General features: G+C 32.2%; 3 protein-coding genes across 5 annotated transcripts in view; 1 reads left to right on the plus strand and 2 right to left on the minus strand.

Moving 5' to 3' along the window:
* Window positions 1-874: 874 nt before the first annotated feature.
* On the plus strand, window positions 875-6,956 carry LOC111682758 (transport and Golgi organization protein 1). 3 transcript variants are annotated; one of them, XM_046945026.1, is made up of 11 exons: window positions 875-1,166; window positions 1,236-3,281; window positions 3,336-3,599; window positions 4,044-4,673; window positions 4,739-5,058; window positions 5,125-5,268; window positions 5,331-5,491; window positions 5,564-5,665; window positions 5,729-5,934; window positions 6,001-6,555; window positions 6,623-6,956. In XM_046945026.1, the coding sequence occupies exons 1-11, from the start codon at window positions 1,037-1,039 to the stop codon at window positions 6,739-6,741; spliced, it is 4,677 nt and encodes a 1,558-aa protein (XP_046800982.1). In that variant the 5' UTR covers window positions 875-1,036; the 3' UTR covers window positions 6,742-6,956. The 3 variants fall into 3 exon arrangements, with proteins under 3 accessions (XP_046800982.1, XP_023300521.2, XP_023300522.2); XM_023444753.2 differs by having other exon boundaries at window positions 1,236-3,599; XM_023444754.2 differs by having other exon boundaries at window positions 1,236-3,599; window positions 4,047-4,673.
* Window positions 6,957-7,486: 530 nt separating this feature from the next.
* On the minus strand, window positions 7,487-9,990 carry LOC111682761. Its single transcript, XM_046947591.1, has 4 exons — window positions 9,905-9,990; window positions 9,551-9,841; window positions 9,114-9,383; window positions 7,487-7,654 (listed from the first exon to the last, which is right to left on the minus strand). Exons 1-4 carry the CDS (start codon window positions 9,988-9,990, stop codon window positions 7,495-7,497), a joined length of 807 nt encoding a protein of 268 aa, XP_046803547.1. The 3' UTR covers window positions 7,487-7,494.
* A 5,122-nt stretch (window positions 9,991-15,112) lies between these two features.
* Window positions 15,113-26,812, minus strand: part of LOC111682757 (asparagine-rich zinc finger protein AZF1) — a 32,724-nt gene continuing 21,024 nt past the window's right edge. Inside the window, exon 2 of the mRNA XM_046945027.1 lies at window positions 15,113-17,278. Coding sequence (XP_046800983.1) covers window positions 15,280-17,121 — 1,842 coding nt within the window. The 5' untranslated portion in view covers window positions 17,122-17,278 and the 3' untranslated portion in view covers window positions 15,113-15,279. The remainder of the gene's footprint in view (window positions 17,279-26,812) is intronic.

The raw sequence follows: 26,812 nt of genomic DNA on the forward strand, positions 1-26,812 counted from the left end.
TAAAGTCAAAAAAGTCGTAAAAAGTCGAGAAGTCTGAAAAAGTCGAAAAATCGAAAATTGTAGAAACAAGTCAAAAATTTTAAAAAAGTGGAAAAAAAGTCAAAAACTCTAAAATAGTCGGAACAACTCGAAAGTGTCAAAAATAGTCGGAAAGAAGTAGAAAGAAGTCGAAAATAGTCAAAAAGTCGAAAAAATCGAAAAGTCGAAAAAAGTCGGAAAAAGTCGAAAAAAGTCGAAAAATTTAAAGTTATAGAAACAAGTCAAAAATTTTAAAAAAGTGTAAAAAAAGTCAAAAACTCTAATATAGTCGCAAAAACTTGAAAAAAGTCAAAAATAGTCGGAAAGAAGTAGAAAGAAGTCGAATAAAGTCGAAAAGTCGAAAAAAGTCGGAAAAGTCGACTTATAAAATACTTATAGTCGAAAAGTCTAAAAGTCGACTTTTATTTAAATGAAAAAAGTCGAAAAGTTGAAAAATCGACTTTTCATAAAATGCAAAAAGTCGACTTTTAACTAAATGAAAAAAGTCAAAAAGTCGATTTTTAACTAAATGAAAAAAGTCGAAAGGTCGACTTTTCGTTTCAACTGTAGAACCCTAATTCTAATATTTGTTTCCTTTCCAAAAAAAGGTTAGGTTTTCAGTCTTATAAAAAGTCGACTTTCGGACTTTCGACATTTTGGAAAAAATTTCCAGAAAATGTTTTTGACGGAGACCAAGTCCACTTTATTTTAATTCTCTTTTGAAGTTTTCTTAACACATACCCAGTGTGAACCAGGTCAAATTATACAAAATATTGTAATTAATTTTAAGCAGTCTCTTGAACAATTTTCGTTGACGGCTTTGAAATTGATTCAGCGGCTAGGATTAGTCGGCTTTATGTCAAACCGACGCAGATCTCTGTATGTGTGATGTGGCCAACGAAAACTATTTTTCCATTTTTTTACGAGACAAATATAGAGATTTCTAAATAAAAAAGGAAAATAATTGTGAAAAAAGTGAAATTTATTGACGAAAAGCAAACGAAAAACGCAATGCACAATGTGGAAACTACAAGAGGCAACGAATTTATTAATACGATTAATTTTAATCTTAGTTCTCTCTGCACAACTTTTGGGGTCGACTCTGGCGTTATCGGACAAAAGATTATGTGCAGATGAAAATTGTAAAGGTAAAAGTGTACAATGTAAATCCAATAAGAAAATAGAACATTAACTCATTGCTAATATTTCTTTTTTAGGAATAATTTCTCTGGGTACGGGAAAAATTAATTATCGAGCGGGGGCAGAGGGTATGGTATCGTTTAAGATTAATGCTCCTATTCGCATCAAATCGAAGAGTGCTGGCAATGATCCCTCACTCTGGGGCATTGAAGTTAATGGTCGAGAGGGTTATGCTCCAAAACAACTTATACGTGAAACAAAAGTTCTAATTGGAGAGAAAAACCTCAAGTATATAGTTGATGTTAAACCTGTCAATGCAGTTCCTATTTTAAGCACTTCGGAAAAGCCAGTGGAACAGGAAAATATTGTAGAAACAACCACCACTAAACCTCTGAATGTAGTACCTTTAGAATCGACTGAAAAACCTTTAGAAAATAATTCCAGTGAAAATAATGCTCCCGCAGAAGCACCAGCTGTTGCCACACCTGTTTTGTCAGAAGTTGTGGATGGTACACAAATACCAATATTTGCCAATGAATCAGATGGTGTTGTGGAAGAGGTAGATGAAGATGTTAAACCTCTAAATAAATATGAAGTGGAAGAAGAAATATATGAAGATGAAATTGGCGATTATGATGAGGAAGATGAAGAAGAGGAATTGCTTTACAAACAGCAGATGCAAAAGGCACAAGAACAGCTAAAAGAAACTTCAGCAACTGATAACAATAAGGATATGAAACTAGAAGAAGTAAATAATCATAATAATGAAGGCTCTCCACAAGATTTGAATCAGGTGAAAGAAAATCAACTAGAAGCTACACAAGCTGCAAATGACAATAACTCCATAAAAAATGATGTAAAGTCTGAAGATTTAGGGGGATCTGTAAAGGAAAGTCTTGAAATTTTAAATGATTCACAAGAAAAACAAAATACAGTCTTGGATCAACAATTTGAAAAAGATCAATTGAAAGAAGAAAAATCTGCCGAAACTTTGCCAATTGCTGAAGTTTTAAATGATAGTACAATAATTGAAAAAGAAGAAATTACTAAAAATGTTGAAAAAGAAGAAATTAAAAATGGAGATATTAACACAAATGCACAAACAGAACACATTTTGCAAGAATCCTCCAGTTCAGGTTTTGAGAATCAACTGAATGCAGAACAAGTGAATAATGATTCAATCGAAAGTTCACAAAACCCAGAAAAGCTACAGAATGATGCCGCTGATGCTAATGACACTATTAACACTGAAAATTCTCCCCAGATTACAAAGGAAATCAAAGAAAACGAATCATCTAATGTTGATAGTACAGCCAGTGATATAAATAATGCTACTAATGAAAATTTTGTTAATAAAGATGAGCTAACTAATACCGAAGACAATTTTAAGATTAACAATGAACAAGACCTTTCAGAGACAAACAAAATATTAGACGTTGTAACAACGAAAGAGCCTTTATCAATGCAGGAGGAAGAAAAAAGTAAAACTGAGAACACCAGTCAGCAACAGGAGATTCAAAATGAAAATTCTGCAGAACAATTGGAAACAGGTAAAATGCCTGAAGCAGACAATACGAATAGTTTGCCTACACATTATAATGACAATCTATTGGTGCAACCCACAAATACAGAATCTTCCTCAAGTACAGAATCTCATGAAAAAGTTGAAGCTACAACTCCACAATATTATTCTGAAGAAATATTAACTACAACTCCAACACCTAATAGCCAAGAAGAAAAGAGCCAAGAGGAAATTGTAATAGAAACTATTAATCCAACAACCTACAGCCCACACAATGATGCCTCTTTAAATACACCGACAACAGAACCTCATAATGATCATCATGATCATCATGGTCATAATCATGATTATCATGACCATAATCATGATCATTATGGCGATAATCAAGATCATTATGGTCAAAGTCATGATCACAATCATAATCATAATCATTATGACTACTATAAACAGGAAGCAACTGAAATACCTTCAAATAATTACGATCATCATCACGATCATTACCATCACACTAATCAGCATATAACAACTGAAATTCCACCAAGTGACTATTATGCCCAACAGTATGAGTACGCTTCCACTGAAAGTTCAAACCAGAATATCGGTACGTTTGAGGAAATTACAACTGCAAGTTACAATAATATTCCATCTACCGCAGCTCCTGAAACTGCTAGAGTTTCGATGAAAAGCGAAGATAAAGAGGAGGAGGAACAACCGAAAACGTTACCATCATCAATACCACCACCGACTTTTGAGGAAAATAAAGAAAATAAGGGATTATTTGCTACTATTATGGGTACAGTTAATAATGTGCTGTCACTCAATAAGAAAAACAAACATCATGAAGATGATAATGAATTAGATAGGATATTATATTCGAATACCAATGGTCATAAACAAAGTTATGAAGGATTAAGTGAAGGTAAGATTAGATTTTAACATTCTGCTAGACTTGTCTATAGTCTAGCCTATAGTTTAATCTGTAGTCTAGTCTATAGTTTAATCTATAGTCTAGTCTATAGTCTAGTCTATAGTCTAGTCTATAGTCTAGTCTACAGTCTAGTCTATAGTCTAGTCTATAGTCTAGTCTATAGTCTAGTCTATAGTCTAGTCTATAGTCTAGTCTATAGTCTAGTCTATAGTCTAGTCTATAGTCTAGTCTATAGTCTAGTCTATAGTCTAGTCTATAGTCTAGTCTATAGTCTAGTCTATAGTCTAGTCTATAGTCTAGTCTATGGTCTAATCTATAGACTGGTCTATAGTCTAGTCTTTAGTATAGTCTATAGTGAAGTCTATAATCTAGTCTATAGTCTAGTCTATAAACTGTGGTCATGAAATTAAATTTGTTTCAATTTTGTACTTTTAGCAGAAAGTTTACAATATTGTAAAGAAATTGGACCCAATGGCGATTGTCCTCAAACGCCGGAGCACAATCATTATCATCCAGAATCCGAACACCACCACCATTCTTCGGCAAAATCCATCTTTAACAGTGATTTAACTTTTGATACTTTCCTAAAAGCTTTAGCTGCCAAAATTCTTGAGATCAGCGAATTATTAGCCTTTTTAGTTATAGTGGCAGCAGCTTCGCTGTTCTTTATTTTTGGCTACTACTGTTTCTGCAATAGTAGTCGTGAGGGTGCTTTACTCTCAAAACTCAATCAATTGGAAAGTAGCCTGCTGGCGTCCCATAAAGAAAATGCTATTTTAAAACATAATCTAATGTCTACACGACAAAAACTAGCCAGTATAGAAGATAATTCATTTGGTTCCAACGATATGGTGGTTTCTTTGAAAAAGGAATTAGAGGAGGAATTAATGGAAAAGGCACGTTTACAGGAGCAAATAACAGTTTTGCAAAAAGAATTAGAAAATGCTGCAGATGCGGGTATTGAACTCAACAAAATTGTATCAGAATTGTTGAGCAATCAGACGGGAGATGAAAGTATTATAAGTAGTGTAGAGGAGTTACAAAAACAACTAAACGAGCAACAAAGTAAGTTGGAAAATGTGAGGCTTATAATAATAAGAATTTACTTAATTTTTATTTGAATTTTAAAGATACCATTTTGGAAATCAATGCCAGTTTGGCAGAAAAAAGTCGTGAAAATAGTGAATTACAATTGTTAATAGCAGAACAAAATGCTAGATATGAAACGGAATTGGCTAATGTACAACGTGACAACGATGAGCTGGAGCATGAAAAGGGCAATCTAATGACTAGATTGGAGGAGTTGAAAACCGATTTCGATAAAGATATAACAGCTGCTTTAGAAGGTAAAAATATGGAAATCAAGAGATTACAAAATGAAATTCTAGACTTGAGTAATAAATTGGAAAATGAACATACTAAATGGCAGACAAGTGTGGCTAAAATTGAGGTAAATATTTATTATTTGTAATAAAGTTAAATAACTTAAATTATACTACATTTTGTTAAACAATAGGCTTTGGAAGAGTGTTTGAAAAACGTTAGAAAAGATCCCAATGTTAATATTAGCGAAGTTATTGATGTAGCCAATGTTAAAGCTCAACTTATAGAAACACAAAAGAAGTACAAGTCTCTAAAGGAACGTTTAGAAATTGAATTGGTATAATATATATAAAATTAAATGACTTTATGTGTATTTAATGTATTTTTTTATTTTAAAAGGATCAAAGAAAATTGGCAGAAAATCAGTTGGAAGTAATAACCGCTGAAGTGGAAAAACTAAAACAAGATTTTAATCAATCAGAAAAAGATAAATTAGAGGCACAAACAAGACTAGAAGTATTATCAAATTACTTCAAGGATAAAGAAAATCAATTGCAAAAGTAGAGTTTATAGAAAAACAGTAAAAGAAAGTTTTAATTACCATAATTTCTGTATTTTGTTTTTCCTTTCAGAGAGTTAAGCTTAAAGGAAGCCATGTGGTTGAAACAACAAGGTGAAACTACCACAACGGTAGATCGTGTAACTGCCATGCAAGAGGAAATACAATCATTAAAGTAGTTTACTTGTGTATATGTGTGGGGAAAATTTTGAATTTTGTTTTTGTTGTATAATTTTAGATCTCAAAATGATTCATTACGTGCTGAGATAGAGGCACAAGTAGCAGCTCATAAAGCCCAAACAGGCACCTTGGAGAATAGAGCTCATGAGACCTGGTTAGCGGCACGACAATCTGACAGACGTTATGAAGAAGCTAGAGCTGAAGCCACGGCCTTAAGGCGTCAATTAACTGCCTTGGCTGGTGGTAATGTCAATGAAGCCAATAGTATGTACACTCGAAGAAAATTTCGAATTTAAAAATTTTATTTCTATTATATTTTACTTCTTTCAGAAGCCCCAGCTGGTCCTGTAGTTTTAGGTGATGAATTAACTCAAGCACCCTCACCCATACATATGGAATCACCGGGTTCACCCATGTTGGGTAGAATGCCACCACCACCATTTCTGCCACCACCTTTTATGGGACCACCACCACCCTTTATGGGTATGCCACCACCACCTCCATTTGTGCCACCCGGTGAAATGCGTCCAGCACCATTGGGACGCATTATGTCGCCACCGCCACAACGTTCGGGTCGTTTCTCACCTCAGCACCTAGACTATGAAGATTATTTGGATTATGAGGGTGGTAATAATACATGGCATCGTTACACATACTCACCACCACCACGTACATATCGTTCACTCTCTCCCACTGATAGTCGCTACAACTATGGTACTGAGCGTGATTTAATGTCAACCTATGATACAGAAACAGACTTTAGTCCACCTCCCAGTCCCCGAGAGTCTAGAAGGCGAGGTGGCCATAGCAGTGAGAGAATCGATCATAGTAGTAGTAGTAAAAGTCCTTATGGTAATACAAAAAAATTCAACTCATCCCATAAAGGTAATTTGAAAACATGAGAAATAATTGAAATTTTAATTAACTTCCTTAAAATTTCTATGTATTTTAGGACCCTTAAGTTCTGGTTCAGAAAAATCTTTTAATACTTCTTCTCATCATGATAATAAAACCAAAAAAGGCACCTCTAGTAGTGGTGGTGTTGGTGGTGGCGGTAAAAACTTAGTATGATTTATTGTTGTTGAACAATTAAGTCACAACAAAACTACCTTTAAAACAATTCCATTTTAAACGCATTAAGCCAATGACAAAGTCTGAAAGTGTGTGAGTCTAGCGTATGCCGTGTCTGCCGTTCATTGTTAATTGTGTAGTTAATATGTTTTTTTTAAATTTACCTAATCAACTACTAAAAAAATACATACAAAAAATATATATTTAGTTGAAAACAAGAGAAAAAAAAACAAAACAAAATTAAGCAAAAAACAAACAAACAAAATATAAAAAAACAACTAAAAAAATCAAAAAAACAAAAACTAAAGTTATTACAAATCTCATTCCTTACAACACCTTTAAACATTTGAAATTAAGACATACAACACTATTCCTAGTCACTTAACAATATTAGTAAAATCAAAGTTTCCAGCTCCAAACATATACTCTCAAAATTTTCATTATTAAAACTTATTTTATGAACTACAATCAAGATCAATCTAACTACAATCAATGACCACATTTAATTCATACAAAAGTCTTCAATCAAGATCAGTTCAGTTCAGAATTATTTATTCATACAAACACAAATGACTACAATCAATATTAGTAAAGCAGCATCTTCTAGTCTTATCAAAATTACAAATTACTTTAATGGTAAGTCAAGTATTTAAGTTTTATTTTGTTTAATTCTTATTATTTTTCTTATAAATATGACAAAATATTTGTTTTCTTCGTTGTGTCATAAAAATGCTGATAAGATTTTATATAATCTTAGGATTTTTTCATATCAATAGGTTTTTTATGTTGACTACTGCTGATTTTTCCCTTAAGACATAACAATTTTCTTGACTTGATCACATTCGTTACAGTTTGACTTGCATTGTCGCTTTTAACACATTCAACTGGCTCATCAGTTTGAGTTGTTATTGATCTAAAATTATAAAATAATAATTTAAATTATGTTCTGGAGCTTATTCTTAAAAAAAATATATTATAAATGATAAGGGTCCAGGTTATAAATATACTATTGATATTCCACAGTTTTAGTTTGGTCAAAATGTTGGATATATTATGAACGATGTCGCAATAGTTTCAACTTCCTATATGTTATAAATATAGGTTAAAAAATGGAGGCTTGTGGATACCTGGACCAGACATAGAACATTTTAATTTAAAAAAAACTAAACTATAGATTGGACTATAGACTCATTTATATACTAGACAATGAAATAGACTATAGACTAGACTATAAACCAGACTATAAACCAGACTATAAACCAGACTATAAACTAGACTAGACTATAAACCAGACTATAAACCAGACTATAAACTAGACTAGACTATAGACTAGACTATAGACTAGACTATAGACTAGACTATAGACTAGACTATAGACTAGACTATAGACTAGACTATAGACTAGACTATAGACTAGACTATAGACTAGACTATAGACTAGACTATAGACTAGACTATAGACTAGACTATAGACTAGACTATAGACTAGACTATAGACTAGACTATAGACTAGACTATAGACTAGACTATAGACTAGACTATAGACTAGACTATAGACTAGACTATAGACTAGACTATAGACTAGACTATAGACTAGACTATAGACTAGACTATAGACTAGACTATAGACTAGACTATAGACTAGACTATAGACTAGACTATAGACTAGACTATAGACTAGACTATAGACTAGACTATAGACTAGACTATAGACTAGACTATAGACTAGACTATAGACTAGACTATAGACTAGACTATAGACTAGACTATAGACTAGACTATAGACTAGACTATAGACTAGACTATAGACTAGACTATAGACTAGACTATAGACTAGACTATAGACTAGACTATAGACTAGACTATAGACTAGACTATAGACTAGACTATAGACTAGACTATAGACTAGACTATAGACTAGACTATAGACTAGACTATAGACTAGACTATAGACTAGACTATAGACTAGACTATAGACTAGACTATAGACTAGACTATAGACTAGACTATAGACTGGACTATAGACTAGACTATAGACTAGACTATAGACTAGACTATAGACTAGACTATAGACTAGACTATAGACTAGACTATAGACTAGACTATAGACTAGACTATAGACTAGACTATAGACTAGACTATAGACTAGACTATAGACTAGACTATAGACTAGACTATAGACTAGACTATAGACTAGACTATAGACTAGACTATAGACTAGACTATAGACTAGACTATAGTTCTAAGGTAGTCTTCGCTACGGAATTATCTAAATATCAGTCCACATTGCATTATACTATTTCTATCAGTTGAGTTAAAATCATTGTAAATATCGATTTTATACTTAATTTCTCAACCTCACACATGCTTACCTACTATCGCTCTTTAACGTTTTAGAATCTGTCATCGAGTTTCTTTCCACTATTTCCTTTATCATTTCCGAATTAGAACTTAATAACTGATTTTGATTGATTACTATTTCACCAATTTCATTTAACATATAAATAACAACATCAAAATCTCTAGTCGACGTCCTCCAACATAAAGGTTCTGAAGTTTTATCTGAATTTATCATATCAATAAACAAATCTGTTTGGGTATTAGAGTTTCTAGTATTGTCATCAGTATTGGTGGATTTCACTCTGGTTTAATCTTTTGCATTGGATTCCTCGGCTTTCACTAATAACTGAATCTGTTTGACATGTTTTAGAGCAGGTTCCTAAACTAGATATATGTTGTTGGTTTTTAGTTTTTCTATTGAATATTACCGAGGGCTATAGTTTGTTGAGCTGATGTAGTAATTGCTAACATTTCACTTTGTGTTGACTTGGTTTTTGTTATTAAAGGCTTTAGCGCTATTTCAGTTTGTATTGCTTGTATATGTCTTGGAATTTCTATAGTAGTTGTTGCTTTATCTTCGAAATTTATATCTTTCGATATTGCTAAATTATCTTCCATTATATTTTTCTTTTTGCGATATCTTTTCAAATTAGTACGATAATGTTTTATATGTTCCGCCCAAGTTTTTATCTTGCAATTGGGTGTTTTATACTTTTGATAGACAACATTTTTCCTTTTACCACATATTTTATAATAAAAACTAAATTTAAAGTAAATGAAGTTTAAAAACAATTTAACAATTTTATTTTTACATTTCAATTACCACAATTTTCTATATATAATACGGCGACTGGCTCTTATTGGTTTTTTTGATGACAAGGATTTTAATAACAATGTTTTTATATCCATTTTTATTTATTTTTACATAAATAATTTAAAAAATTATCGAAATAAACTAAAGCAGAAACAAAAAAGTCAAAATTTTTTCTTTTAATTTCAGAAAGCAAATATAAAATTGTTATTTTATTTAATTTTCAGTGTATTTTTTTGTTGGGGGAGCAAATTTCCCCATTTCATTATTAACTAATTCTATAGACTAGACTAAAGGCCAGACTATCTACTTGACTCTAGACTAGACTATAGACTAGACTATAGACTAGACTATAGACTAGACTATAGACTAGACTATAGACTAGACTATAGACTAGACTATAGACAAGACTATAGACAAGACTATAGACTAGTGACTAGACTATAGATTAGATAATAGACTAGACTATAGACTAGACTATAGACTAGACTATAGACTAGACTATAGACTAGACTATAGACTAGACTATAGACTAGACTATAGACTAGACTATAGACTAGACTATAGACTAGACTATAGACTAGACTATAGACTAGACTATAGACTAGACTATAGACTAGACTATAGACTAGACTATAGACTAGACTATAGACTAGACTATAGACTAGACTATAGACTAGACTATAGACTAGACTATAGACTAGACTATAGACTAGACTATAGACTAGACTATAGACTAGACTATAGACTAGACTATAGACTAGACTATAGACTAGACTATAGACTAGACTATAGACTAGACTATAGACTAGACTATAGACTAGACTATAGACTAGACTATAGACTAGACTATAGACTAGACTATAGACTAGACTATAGACTAGACTATAGACTAGACTATAGACTAGACTATAGACTAGACTATAGACTAGACTATAGACTAGACTATAGACTAGACTATAGACTAGACTATAGACTAGACTATAGACTAGACTATAGACTAGACTATAGACTAGACTATAGACTAGACTATAGACTAGACTATAGACTAGACTATAGACTAGACTATAGACTAGACTATAGACTAGACTATAGACTAGACTATAGACTAGACTATAGACTAGACTATAGACTAGACTATAGACTAGACTATAGACTAGACTATAGACTAGACTATAGACTAGACTATAGACTAGACTATAGACTAGACTATAGACTAGACTATAGACTAGACTATAGACTAGACTATAGACTAGACTATAGACTAGACTATAGACTAGACTATAGACTAGACTATAGACTAGACTATAGACTAGACTATAGACTAGACTATAGACTAGACTATAGACTAGACTATAGACTAGACTATAGACTAGACTATAGACTAGACTATAGACTAGACTATAGACTAGACTATAGACTAGACTATAGACTAGACTATAGACTAGACTATAGACTAGACTATAGACTAGACTATAGACTAGACTATAGACTAGACTATAGACTAGACTATAGACTAGACTATAGACTAGACTATAGACTAGACTATAGACTAGACTATAGACTAGACTATAGACTAGACTATAGACTAGACTATAGACTAGACTATAGACTAGACTATAGACTAGACTATAGACTAGACTATAGACTAGACTATAGACTAGACTATAGACTAGACTATAGACTAGACTATAGACTAGACTATAGACTAGACTATAGACTAGACTATAGACTAGACTATAGACTAGACTATAGACTAGACTATAGACTAGACTATAGACTAGACTATAGACTAGACTATAGACTAGACTATAGACTAGACTATAGACTAGACTATAGACTAGACTATAGACTAGACTATAGACTAGACTATAGACTAGACTATAGACTAGACTATAGACTAGACTATAGACTAGACTATAGACTAGACTATAGACTAGACTATAGACTAGACTATAGACTAGACTATAGACTAGACTATAGACTAGACTATAGACTAGACTATAGACTAGACTATAGACTAGACTATAGACTAGACTATAGACTAGACTATAGACTAGACTATAGACTAGACTATAGACTAGACTATAGACTAGACTATAGACTAGACTATAGACTAGACTATAGACTAGACTATAGACTAGACTATAGACTAGACTATATACTAGACTATAGACTAGACTATAGACTAGACTATAGACTAGACTATAGACTAGACTATAGACTAGACTATAGACTAGACTATAGACTAGACTATAGACTAGACTATATAGACTAGACTATAGACTAGACTATAGACTAGACTATAGACTAGACTATAGACTAGACTATAGACTAGACTATAGACTAGACTATAGACTAGACTATAGACTAGACTATAGACTAGACTATAGACTAGACTATAGACTAGACTATAGACTAGACTATAGACTAGACTATAGACTAGACTATAGACTAGACTATAGACTAGACTATAGACTAGACTATAGACTAGACTATAGACTAGACTATAGACTAGACTATAGACTAGACTATAGACTAGACTATAGACTAGACTATAGACTAGACTATAGACTAGACTATAGACTAGACTATAGACTAGACTATAGACTAGACTATAGACTAGACTATAGACTAGACTATAGACTAGACTATAGACTAGACTATAGACTAGACTATAGACTAGACTATAGACTAGACTATAGACTAGACTATAGACTAGACTATAGACTAGACTATAGACTAGACTATAGACTAGACTATAGACTAGACTATAGACTAGACTATAGACTAGACTATAGACTAGACTACAGACTAGACTACAGACTAGACTATAGACTAGACTATAGACTAGACTATAGACTAGACTATAGACTAGAATATAGACTAGACTATAGACTAGACTATAGACTAGAATATAGACTAGACTATAGACTAGACTATAGACTAGACTATAGACTAGACTATAGACTGGACTATAGACTAGACTATAGACAAGACTATTGAATAAATTGACTCTTTGTTAAATTGCTGGGAGATCGCTGCCCTAGATTTGTTAAAGCTTTTTCGTAACATGAAATAATAAATTATAATGAAAATGTAAACGGAATAAGAAATAGTTTAAAATAAGCTTTTGGTGTTTGTTTCTCTGTTAAATGATCTCTCTTGAAGTTGAGTCACAAAAGCTTTTTCATAAGACTTTTAAAATAATGTTAAATGCCAATCATGAAAGCTTATTTTAACATAAAAGTTTGATGTTAAAGCTTTAATATGAATAAAAAAGTTTTAACCGATCTTTGTTTTTCAAAATTATACAAATCAATTCTCATACAATTCAATTGCGACAAGTTGTACAGTTAGCGATGATTTCGAACGTTTACATGAAAACCCTTTATATTATCTTGTGTTTATCAGCAACATAAATATTGGGTCCATTTCGATTTAGCCACTACGTTAAACGTTGAAGAAATCTTTGTCTCTTTTTCTTATGATACTTTCTATTTTTAATTTTAAATGTACTTAACACTATTAAGTTTAAATTGTAGGCAACTGAGCCTAATTGTGTATTATGTATTCGTATAGAAAGTGAAATCGATTAAGCCAAGTCCGTCTGTCTGTCTGTATATTTGTTAAATCAGTTTTTAGAGGAACCCAGATATCCGAATCTTGAATAATTCTGTTAGATATATTCTTGGGAAGATCGCTTTTTAAAAGCAGCAAAATCGATCCATAAACAGAGATATGAGTGAAAATCCGAGACAACCTCTGAAAAAACAAGGTAGAGCGAGAGCAGCACTAGTGGGATGTTATTGGCCATAAAAGGGAACTCTTTAGTACTTTTTCGTTTTTTAAAAGGTACTCTTTGAATTTTCTATAATATTGCACTTGAACGTGAAATTAAGTATGTAGAGTAGGAATTAGGTGAGAGCCGGAATAAGTAAAGTTTTTGGCACTTTTTTGTTTAAGGTAAGGTGTTAAAAGGTACTTTTAGAATTTTCTATAATATTGAACCTTGAAATATGGAATTAAGTATGTAGAGTCTGAATTAGGTGAGTGTCCAAATAAGGGAACTTTTGGGTACTTTTAAGTTTTTCAAAAGGTACTTTTTGAATATTCTATAAATACCTTTTGTACTTTTTTGTTTTTCAAATAGTACTTTTTGGAGTTTTCTATAATAATGAACCCAGAAATATGAAATTAACTATGTAGAAACTGGATTAGAGGAGAACAAATCAATGGGGATCTTTGGTACTTTTTCGTTCTGCAAAATGGTACTTTTTGAATTTTCTATAATATTGAACCTAGAAATATGAAATTAAGTATGTAGATTCGAAATTAGGTGAGAACCGGAAAAAGTAAACTTATTGGTACTTTATTTTTATTTTCTAAAAGGTACTTTTTGAATTTTCTCTAATTTTGAAACTAGAAATATAAAATTAACTATTTAGAGTCTGAATTAGGTGAGTGACCATAAAAGGCAACTTTTGGGTAATTTTTCGTTTTTCAAATGGTACTTTTTTTGAATTTTCTATAATATTGAATCTAGAAAATTTAACATTTTACAAAAATGAGATATTTGCAAAAAAACAGCTGTTCATTGTTTATGTTTTTGTCTGTAAAGTTGGCAATACTAACAAAGTTAACTGATTCTAAATTTATTACTGAAAAACACATTTATCGGTTAAAGGCCGCTTAAATTTGTTCCGAGTTTAATTTAACAGCAAGTTAAACCTAGTTTAACTGAGTAGTAAGAAACCCGGCCTTACTTGTTCTTATTTATTAATGTATTTATATCTTTATTACCGAGCAAAGGTGAAAAAATATTACGAAATTAGGATCTTTATCGTAAAGTTAAACAAGGATTATTTTCAGTGTGTCATAACTTACCAGTTAAATAATAACCCGAATTTTTATACATATAATTTTTCAAACATTTATTAAAAATATAAAACATGTAAATATTCTTAAACAAACAAAACATTTTACCTAATTTCTTATATGACGATAAAAAGAAAAAAAGTTTAAGGAAGTGTTTTTAATACATATTTACAAATACAATATAATTTCAAGAACGAACACAAGCCATCTTATGGAGTAGTTAACTGACACATTGGTTATTGTTATAATGATTATTATATCTGTTTACGACTTGAGTTTAAAACTAAAAATACATATTTCTACATAAAAAGTATACTTTTAAGTTGATTTCAGAATTGTGAGTATAAACATTTTTTTTTAATTTTAATATACAATAGGAAGAAATTTTTTACGTTATAAAAATGCACCGTTAAAATCAGATTCTTTCGGAATCTTTAAAAGATTGTGAAAAACGTGCATTAAGCTGTATATAAATTACTAGTAAATACATATAGTCGATATTATTAGTGTTAGGTTGTTGTGGGACACCCTCTGGTAGACGACGATTCATATGTTGTTAATTTAGTTGCTGTGGTAGGAGTAGAAGAGACCTCATTGTCATCGGTGGAAGATGGTGAGGAAGAGTTTGAGAGCGATAATTTATCGCCTTGACCAGGATGTTGCGGTTGTCTTTGTGGGTAGTTATGCTGATCGTTGGATTGATTACTATGATTGCTTTGATCATCATGTGTTATAATTCTCAAGCCACTGGCAGCCGAGTCAGGATCGGAAGGTGCATACGAAGAACTTCGACCAGGCGATTGAGGTTCGGAATGTGGTGTTGTAGAGCTTTCGGGTCCTGCAATGGCATGTTTAGCTGAACTAGCGGTGGTGGCATTTAGTGGTAATTGTGTTACTTTGCCCATAAAGGAGCGTATTTCCTCGAAATAAGATTCTTCAGCAGGATTTTCACAAAAGCGTCGTAAACCACCTCTTAATCGCTCGTTTAGCCCGAGACCCATAGAGGCAGCATCAGCTTCGTGCTTCTTCAAATGTCTATCCAAATTAGTTTGTTGGCCAAAACATCTCTCACATATTTCACACTTAAAAGGTCTCTCTTTGTTGTGAATATTACGGACATGTCGTTGCAGGTTCGATGATATACTAAAGGAACGTTCACAGTATTTACATTTGTACGGCTGTTCACCCGTGTGGGTTCTCAAGTGACGCGTTAGATTTGCAGAGCGAGGAAATACTTTGCCACAAAATTTACAGGTGTAGCGATCCTTAGATTTGTACGAAAGGTTACCCGAGACTTGAGTGTTTGTACGAGAGTTGACAGTTGTAGTAGTAGTGGTTCGTTTATGACGATATGTTGCTTGGTTAGGAGTTGTTGCAGGCGCTGTTGGACTATTTTGATTGATTAGCAGGGAGTTGGTAAGATTTTCAGTTAAAGAACAGCGTGTTTGTTGTGTTGCCTCAAAATTAATGTCATTAAGCGTAGAAGCATCTGTATTTGCTATAGGAGGTGTGCTTGTAGTCGCTGATACTGTGCTGGAACTTTTTTTAGTGTCTTTGCCCATAGGTGCATTAAAAAAAGAAAAATTGGACGTGTTTCCCGGTTGATTCGGTCGCGGCATAAAGAAAAGATTTCTATATGGTAGGGGTGGCATTGCTTTGGCTATCGTCTCCAGTAGAGTGGGATGTAAAGCTGTAACGGGAAAAGGCAATTGTTCCAAATTGTTGGGTAACGATTTAGCCTGGTCCCTCAATACTCTTAATATTTTCTTACTATTCAAATTATCGAACTGATTACGCACCGTATGATTTTGATTCTGTTGCAATAAGCTGGTATCATTATTATTCATTTCATTCAAAAGGTTGCCCTCTAATTTATCTTGATGTTCGGTTTGTATACGTAACGAATGATTATTCATAATATTATTGTTATTATTATTACATTCCGAACTTTGACAAGATTTTTCCAAAGCCGCCGATGATTGTTTATGGGATGAAGCTATCATAACTAAATTACTATTTTCATCTTCCATCATTTCTGTGGTCGAATTTTGATCGTCTTCCCCTACACTAGCTGCACCACATGCACCATCCTGTTTCTTATGGGCTAATCGTAAGTCTAAAGGTTGATCTACAGTGCCACGCCTTCGTTCTTTGTGCTTAAGTTCTTTTTGTGTTTGATATAAGGCCGTCAAGGCCGATGTCAATGCGGTGGTAGACGCTCTTGAAGGCGATGTCAAATCATAAGGTACATTTGAGTTTAAATTGTAGGGCACTGAGCCTAAAATCGGGTACACTGACCCTTGTTTGGGGCTGGGAAGCATTTTTCTAGGAGAATGATGTTTTTCTCTCATACTAGAAATGCAAGTTAATACTTTTTATATTCTGCATTCAAGTTTGTAGCTCTTTAAGAATTGTTAAATATATAATTGTACAGTATTGAGATTATCTTTCCGAATTGCAAATCTATTTTTAATTTATTGGTGGTTTTGGATATAGCCTATTGGATACCTGTAATTAAAAATGAAGGAAAAACTTTGTTAAAATATAGTGTTGTTTTTTAAATGTAAGTTAACAGAATTTTTTAAAATTTATTATCCTTTATATTAAATTAAAATCCTACTCTATAGAGTGAAATGTATTCTAGACTGAACATAAGATATGAATATGTATAATAGTCTGATATATTTGCTAGAAAATATACTATACTATAGAATATACGCCTCTATTTTGCATTTTGTTTCGAATCGAAATTTTCTCCGTTTGGGTACTTTGGAGGTCTGTACTATGATCCGACTTTATGCCACATAAACAACAACTTACAAAAACGTAGGTATGTTCGCAACTCAGAATGCACACATTCGTACTGACGTAACGATTCAGGTTTTTGTTGGAATACCAGTTTACGAAACGCAGAATAGGGGCGATTGATTAAACTTAACTATAGATTAGACTTGACTATAAACTAGAATATATATTAGACTATAGATAAGACTTGACTGCAGACTAAAATTTAGATTAAACTAAAATATAAATTAGACTAGAATATAGATTACAATAGACTGTAGACTAGTCCATAGTCTACTCTATAGTCTAGTCTATGAACTAGTCTACAGTCTATTGTAATCTATATTCTAGTTTATATTCTAGTCTAATTTATATTTTAGTCTAATCTAAATTTTAGTCTGTAGTCAAGTCTAATCTATAGTCTAATATATATTCTAGATTATGGTCAAGTCTAATCTATAGTAAGTACTATGTACTTTGTTTTATTTTTGTTGCGTAAACTATATAGACTACGCGTTAGAATAGACTATAGAGTAAACAATAGAATAGACTATAGACTAGACTATAGACTAGACTATAGGCTAGACTATAGACTAGACTATAGACTAGACTATAGACTAGACTATAGACTAGACTATAGACTAGACTATAGACTAGACTATAGACTAGACTATAGACTAGACTATAGACTAGACTATAGACTAGACTATAGACTAGACTATAGACTAGACTATAGACTAGACTATAGACTAGACTATAGACTATACTACAGACTATACTACAGACTATACTATAGACTAGGCTACTGTGGAATCTTACCTAGTTACTTAATAAACTTAAATAATTATATTTTTAATTCTTGCGAAACCATTGATGGTATCATCTTAGAAACTAAAGTGTGTGTTTATTTATTTGCTTGTTCTAAAAATGGAGTTATAAAAATATTTCCAGATACAAGATTCAAAACAGTTTTTTTATTAAAATAATATTTATTTAAAAAGAACTTGAAAATAAATACATATAAAAACAAGTAATATTTCTATATTCGGCTGTGCCGAATCTTATATACCCTTCACCAAGTATGTTTTAAAAAACAGTTTTTATTTATTTTGTATCTCTGCACACATGTCACACATAATGTACACACAAACAAATATAAACTGTAGCAGAAAGAAATATTAACCGTTGTACTGTAATACCACCGTCAAACTGTATTACCACCCTCAAAGAAATATTAGCGGTATTACCAACATATTACTGTATTATCTCCTTGTTCTTGTTATACCCACTTACATTCGTGAGAACAGAACAGTACGCAAACATACAAAAAAATACACAGCTGAATAAAACCAAATACATCTCCACACGCACATGTACATCTTTATGCAATTCTCCGTGTTGTTGTTGCTTTTTTAACAAAGCATGAAAAAATGTGGTTTTTTATGAAGTTTTCAGAGGTTGTCACGGATTTTTGCTCATATCTTCATTATTTATAGACCGATTTTGCTGACTTTAAATAGCAATCTTCTCGAATGCATGTCTAACTGTATTATTGAAAATTCGGATCCCGCCGATATCAGGGGACCTCTAAAAACTGATTTCAACAGAAAGACAGACGGACATGGCTTAATCGACTCCGCTATCTATAAGGATCCAGAATATATATACTTTATAGGGTCGGAAAATTATATCATAGAAATTACAAACGGAATGACAAACTTATATATACCCTTCTCACGAAGGTGAAGGGTATAAAAAAGAACAACAACTATTAAATAAAAGCATTATACGTAAATATTAATAAATAATAGAAAATCGTTCATTAAAATAAACTAATTATATTCTAATGAAAATGACGTATTTAATATATGTAGATGTGTATGTTTGTATTAGGGTTAGCATTTACTTTTATTCGAACGATTAAATCGAATAATTTTTGCATTCATATATGTATCTATGAAGTACTTGTCTTGTCTTTCCCATTCCATTCAGGTGGAGGTCAATTTTTGTCTTCTTAATATCGCAATATTATAATTAAATTATTTTGAAGTTTTTTTCTTTTTCCATGCCCTAAAACCCAATTCACAGTTTTGTTATTTTTTGTATAAATACGAGTACACGAGTCTTGTTTTTTTTTCTTCTTCTAATTTGTTTAGAGCATTTCTATTGTTGTTATTTTATTCTCCCTTCAATTCAATTCTAAAACGTTAATTTGTTTTACAGTTGTTAAATTGTGTATTTAGGGTTTCGTTTAGTGTTACTATTAAATGTTGCCACAACTACTTGTTGTTATTATTACATATTTTTCAAAAAAATATATTTTTTCGTTGGTAAATATTTAAACAATAGAACTTTTTTGGTTAAATTTTCGTAAGTAGAAAAGAAAACAAAAGACTTGATGTATTACCAGAACTTGGCAATTGTACGTATATGTATCTATGTTTTTGTTTTTCTAACATTTGTCAGTGTTTAAGGCCGAGTGTTGATAAAATAAATAAAAGCCATCATCACATGGCCTTAATAGTATAAATATCGTCCGTCTTACATACATATTTGTCATTTGTTGGAATTTTTTTATTCTTGGCCAAAATGTTAAATTAAGTTTGATACTGAAATTTGCCTTATAATAACGTATATTTTTAAAAATATATTTAGAATCCATAGAATAACGGGCCTATAAGGTCTGGATTGTTGAACTCTTCAGTCTAGCTTGCTTTATATGTTGGATGTATCGAATCTGTTGCCTTCGAATCTGAATGTTTAATGCATATTCTGGGGACGCTTGATCCAAACGATTGATACATTTATACCATTATTTATTCTTTTTGTGGGTTAATTAGAAGTCCAAAGGTAGATCTACAGCGTCACGCCTTCGTTACTTCTAATTTCAGTATTTCAGAGTTTTATTATTTTATATGTTTAGCGTTTTATTACTTTATATCTAATCAAACCTGTTGCCTTCGAATCTGATTGTTTAAAGTATATTCTGGGGACGCAGGGTTCAACTACCATTGATTCATTTATAGCATTATTTATCTTTTTTGTGGGTTAATCAGAAGTCTAATGGTAGATTTACAGTGCCTCTCCTGTGTTTCTTCTACTTTAAGTTTTTCACGTTTAATTCAAGACCCATAATACCAATGTCTTGAATGTGAACTCTTTTTGTACCCTCCATAAGTTATATATATATAAGTTTGTCATTCCGTTTGTAATTTCAATAATATAATTTTCGACCCTATAAAGTATATATATTCTGGATCCTTATAGATAGCGGAGTCGATTAAGCCATGTCCGTCTGTCTGTCCGTCTGTCTGTCTGTCTGTATGTTTGTTGAAATCAGTTTTTAGAAGACCCCAGATATCTGCGAGATCCGAATCTTCCATAATTCTATCAGACATACGACCGGCAAGAACGCTATTTAAAATCAGCAAAATCGGTCCATAAATAACGGAGATATGAGCAAAAAACCGAGACAACCTCTGAAAATTTCATATAAAATTTAGATTTTTTATTCATGCTCAGACAGAAACTGCAAAAAACAAAAACAAAATACATAACAATACGGTAAATATTGTTATTGTAATTTGTTTATAAAAGCAAAGCAGAGCAAGAGCAGCAGAGCAAGAGTAGCAGAGCGAGAGCAGCACTAATGTTTTGTTATTGGCTAGAAATATGAAATTAAGTATGTAGAGCCTGGATTAAGTGAGAACCTATAAAAGGGGACTTTCTCGTACTTTTTCGTTCTTCAAAAGGTATTTTTTGAAATTTCTATAATATTGAATCTAGAAACATGAAATTAAGTATGCATGGCCCGGATTAAGTGAGGACCCAAACAAGGGGAGTTTTTGGTACTTTTTCGTTTTTCAAAAGGTACTTTTTGCAATTTCTACAATATTGAACCTAGAAACATGTAATTAAGTATGTATGGCCCGGATTAAGTGAGGACCCATAAAAGGGGACTTTTTCGTTGTTCAAAAGGTACTTTTTGCAATTTCTACATTATTGAACCTAGAAACATTTAATTAAGTATGTATGGCCCGGATTAAGTGAGGACCCATAAAAGGGGACTTTTTGGTACTTTTTCGTTCTTCAAAAGGTACTTTTTGCAATTTCTACAATATTGAACCTAGAAACATGTAATTAAGTATGTATGGCCCGGATAAAGTGAGGACCCATACAAGGGGACTTTTTGGTACTTTTTCGTTTTTCAAAAGGTACTTTTTGCAATTTCTACAATATTGAGCCTAGAAACATGTAATTAAGTATGTATGGCCCGGATTAAGTGAGGACCCATAAAAGGGGACTTTTTGGTATTTTTTCGTTGTTCAAAAGGTACTTTTTGCAATTTCTACAATATTGAACCTAGAAACATGTAATTAAGTATGTATGGCCCGGATTAAGTGAGGACCCATGAAAGGGGACTTTTTGGTACTTTTTCGTTCTTCAAAAGGTACTTTTTGCAATTTCTACAATATTGAACCTAGAAACATGTAATTAAGTATGTATGGCCCGGATTAAGTGAGGACCCATACAAGGGGACTTTTTGGTACTTTTTCGTTTTTCAAAAGGTACTTTTTGCAATTTCTACGATATTAAACCTAGAAACATGTAATTATGTATGTATGGCCCGGATTAAGTAAGGACCCATAAAAGGGGACTTATTGGTACTTTTTCGTTTTTCAAAAGGTACTTTTTGCAATTTCTATGACATTAAACCTAGAAACATGTAATTAAGTATGTATGGCCAGGATTAAGTGAGGACCCATGAAAGGGTACTTTTTGGTACTTTTTCATTCTTCAAAAGGTACTTTTTGAAATTTCTATAATATTGAACCTAGGAACATGTAATTAAGTTTGTATGGCCCGGATTAACTGAGGACCCATAGATGGGGACTTTTTGGTACTTTTTCGTTCTTCAAAAGGTACAAAAGGCTTTGAACACATCATGGTGAAGGGTATATAAGATTCGGCACAGCCGAATATAGAACTCTTACTTGTTTGAGTTAAAATTGTAGGTTGCTTAGTCAATAATCAGGTACATTAAACCTTGTTTAGGACTTCGAAGTACTACCATAATGATGTTTTTCTTTGATATTAGATATTAATGTAAAAACAGATTGGATCAGACTGACTTGGTAGAAATTCCTTTAAAATTGATCACCTGTCCGATTAGAGCTGTCCACCTAACACTTGCAGCAGATGTTGTTCAGACTAAGAAGAATCGGTACAACTTCGTTTATGTGAAAGTTAATCATTCTATAAACTTCTTTTATGATCAAGAATGACTGCTATACTCCCTAGTCTAAGGATTGAATAAAAGTATCTGTGTGTGCACCCAATTGAAGGCGTTTTCGATGTCTAGACATATCAATGCATAAGGTTAGCTATTGAAGGTTTCTCTAATATAGTGGACAACTTAACGGGGTTTTCGCCGATTGTTAATTTACATAAGCATTCTGCTTTTACTGGGATGGAAGAATGTGATGAAAATCTTTGACAGATAAAGCGAAATTAGTCAAAAGCTTTCATGCAAAAGGAAATACCATACGGTCATGTAGCGTTCTAGGGTTCACAACTAGTTACCGCCTCCTCTACCATGCCAGTTGTCAATGCCAATATCGATTCTTGTCACCCGATATATCAGGTGGGAAGTGGAGGGCCATTAAGAGTTTTATTTTCTTTCATCAGCATCCTTCAGCTTCCCAAGGATTTTATTATAATCTACGATATTAATCCTAGTATAGTGCGGTCTTTTCTTTGCCGTTTAGGGATTTTGCGAAGAGCTTTCTCAAGGGTTTAGCCTGGCCAGATATTCATTCTCATTAGAGCGTTGCTGTCCTCGAATGATTCTACCAGGCTAGCTGTGAACGTTTTTACTTTCTTCATCATTTCAACATTGAAAAGTTTCCTCTTGATAGCCTGAAGTGGCTAATAGACGATGGTGAATAGTTTCGGGGAATAGAAAGTGCAATGGCTTTCTATGTTAACTACGCTGTTGAAAGCAAAAGTTCTTTAAAGAGTGTTGGTGATCACCTCCTTGCGCTTTGGATTTGTCTGCTTCTGTTAGCCTGAATTGGCTAATGAAAGTACCTTCCCTCGATTGAAAGAAAACTATTTCAGTATTGTGGAGAATGATTAATATCTCGCCTCGCTTTAAGAAGTTGACTTCTCAAATCCTAATGCTGGCTTTAGAATTTCGGTGTCTCTGTAAAGGTTTCTAATCGGTATTCATTATTTGGAAAGGAAAGCTGGACCTTTTTTTGACTCTTTTTGCATTTTCATGTATAAACAAAGCAAAAATAAAACAAAGTACTTCCAAAGAAATAACATTTATCACCACTTCAAAAGTAGCACTCAGTAAATTTGCGTTCTGTGGTTGTTGTTATTGTAACAGGTTGACTGTAACAAGATGTTCTTTCCTGGGGAAAAAACTTCCGATTGATGCAGCTGTTGCCCAGTTGACAATCTTTGGCCGATTGAGAATCGGGTCGTGGGAACGTTCTGTGGTAGTGATGTCTATTGACTTCCAATGAAGGGAAAAGAATCCAAATAACTTTCAAAAAAAAAAAAGAACATAAAAATTACTTTTTAAGAATGACTTTAGATGTAGTGAATTTGGAATTTAATAAAAAAGAACATCCTTTTTATGACATGGCTATCTTAAAATCATCAATTCTTAAGGTATTTTTTAGCACTTCCTTAGAGTAAATTCTATTCCTTTTTCGCTTCTTTGGAAGTTCTTTTTTGCTGCAAAAGATTCAAAAAGATTCCCGGAAATGAATAATGTTTTTAAATCAACAAAGTCCGGAAAATTAGAAACTTTAATCAAAATGAAAAATATTCATTTATATTTTACTTTCAAAACCATCATCATTTATCAGTTCAAATATAGTATTTATCTATATTTCAATATTGATGATCTGATGACTTAAAGATGATGCTATACTTCAAGCTGTATTTCATAAATATTTAAATGTATTATTAAGGAACTACTGACAGTAATATTTTTCCACTCGATTTTAACAAATCGATAGTGTGAGACCTGTTATTCAAAAGAAATGTATTTTCATTTATCATAATTTTCAATGGCATAACAACATTTTCAGCAGCAACAGCAGCACACATACACACAATACACATTCATTTATTATATGAACATCTTCCATGGATGATCTTCAAAATTAAAGAAACATCTCCTAAAGTGTTTTACCAAGTAGTTGTACTAGTAGTTGTAAGTAGTTGTAAGTCAAGTTAAACTAAACTTTATTAAATTGAATTGAAGTTTGGTAGGTTGATGTTTGTTAGATTAAATGTAATTTTCACTTTATTAACAACAATTGCCAGACAACAAATTTTTTTTTAAACAAAATCACTTAAAGACAAAAAAAAAGAAACAAAATGAAATTCCCTCCCTTAATTTCATGGTCTCCATATAAAGATGAAACTTGGAAAAAAAATTTTAAAATTGTCATCATCATCTTGGTCTAAGTCTTCATCAACGTCATCATGATCATCATTATGATTAAAACTTTTTGGATTTTATGAATGTTTGTATGTATGTACATCTAGCAAATAAAATAGAAATGAAAATCATTTTCCCTCTAAACTAACAATGATCATGATGACGCGCTGACGTTGATATCCGATGTCAATAACTGAACTCGTTTCTTGCCTTTTATTTATATTTTATATATTTGAAAATAAATTTCAACTTTTCTGTGTGTAAATTGTTTGTACTTTTTGTTGCTGTAGTTGGTTGTTGTTGCTTCATTTGTCCAGTAATGATTTTCTTGTGGTTAAATGTGGATGGGTTTAGTGTCTGTCCATCCGTCCGTCTGCCTTCAAATGTACCATTATGGTAAACTGAATAATAGTCGTCGTTGGCTGATTTAAATGAAGGCTTGTAAGTGAGGTTTTATTTCTTTTACTTGACAAAATTTTAATCAAAATTGTATTCATCGTTGCACTGCTATATTTATAATGAAGAAAAACAAAAACTTTCAGTGTGCAGTTGTTAGTTGTGTTGTATGCTAATAGTAAATGTATTTAAAAAAAAAACGTATTTAAAATAATACTCGTACAATCAAAACGAAAGCAGATCATAGTTGTCGCACTGTGTTTTTTTTTAATTTTGCACAACGTAAACAATTTAAATACACTGTAAAAAAACAGTGGAATGGCTTGGTTTATAAAATCAACTAGAGAATATATGTAATACAAAGGATAAGCTTTTCGCTATTCCAAATATGATCGATTAGTCGATGAAAGAAGAATCGGAAAGAATCACCGGATGGATTGTAGTAAAAGTTAAATGGATGAAGAAGGATTAGTACAGCATCTGGTATAGGTACGACTACCACACTGAAGAAGAGCGAAGATTGAGATTTATTGAAGGGTATCTCCGGTCTAGCTAACTAACGACCCTAACTAAAGCTATGTCTACACGGTTGTTAGATCTGACAACGTTGGCAGTAAAATGTCTAACAACAGCATCAACTTACAAATTTTGTCTTGCAATATTGTCAGTATTGCTTTTTCGTACAACGTGGCATAGGAAAACTTGTAAGTTCACACGATTGTTAGTAGGATTCTATAAATCGACTTTAGAATAATCGAACAATCGACTTTTCGTCGAAAAAAGTTGAAGTCGAACATTTTGTTTCAAAAAAGTCGATAACTTGACCATCGTCTATGAAAATAGTCGAAAATTCGAAAAAGGTCGAAAAAAGTAAAAAAAAAAAACAGTCGAAAAAGCTTAAAAGGTCAAAAAGTCGGAAAAATTCGAAAACTCGAAAATAGTAGAAAAAAGTCAAAAATAGTCGAAAATTTTAAAAACATGAAAAAAAGTCAAAAACTCTAAAATAGTCGACTATTTTGTTCAAAAAAAGTCTATAACTCGACAGTCGTCTATGAAAAAAGTCGAAGAAAGTCAAAAAAAGTCGAAAGTGCGTAAAAAGTCGGAAAAATTCGAAAACTCGAAAATAGTAGAAAAAAGTCAAAAATTTAAAAAACGTAAAAAAAGACAAAAACTCTAAAATAGAGAAGAACTCAAAAAATGGTCGAAAAGGCCGAAAAAAAACAAAAAGTCGGAAAAAATCGAAAATGTTAGACATTCTTTGCACATTTTATGACAACGCACAGTGGTATAGGAAAAAAAAAGAGGGAAATAATTCGGTAACTTCTAAACGGTTAATCCGATTTTAATGAAATTTGGTATGCACAAAGAGGAGGTGTTGACGAGTTTAGGTTTTGAATTTG

Source organism: Lucilia cuprina, chromosome 2 (assembly GCF_022045245.1).
Source record: "Lucilia cuprina isolate Lc7/37 chromosome 2, ASM2204524v1, whole genome shotgun sequence".
Lineage (NCBI taxonomy): Eukaryota > Metazoa > Arthropoda > Insecta > Diptera > Calliphoridae > Lucilia > Lucilia cuprina.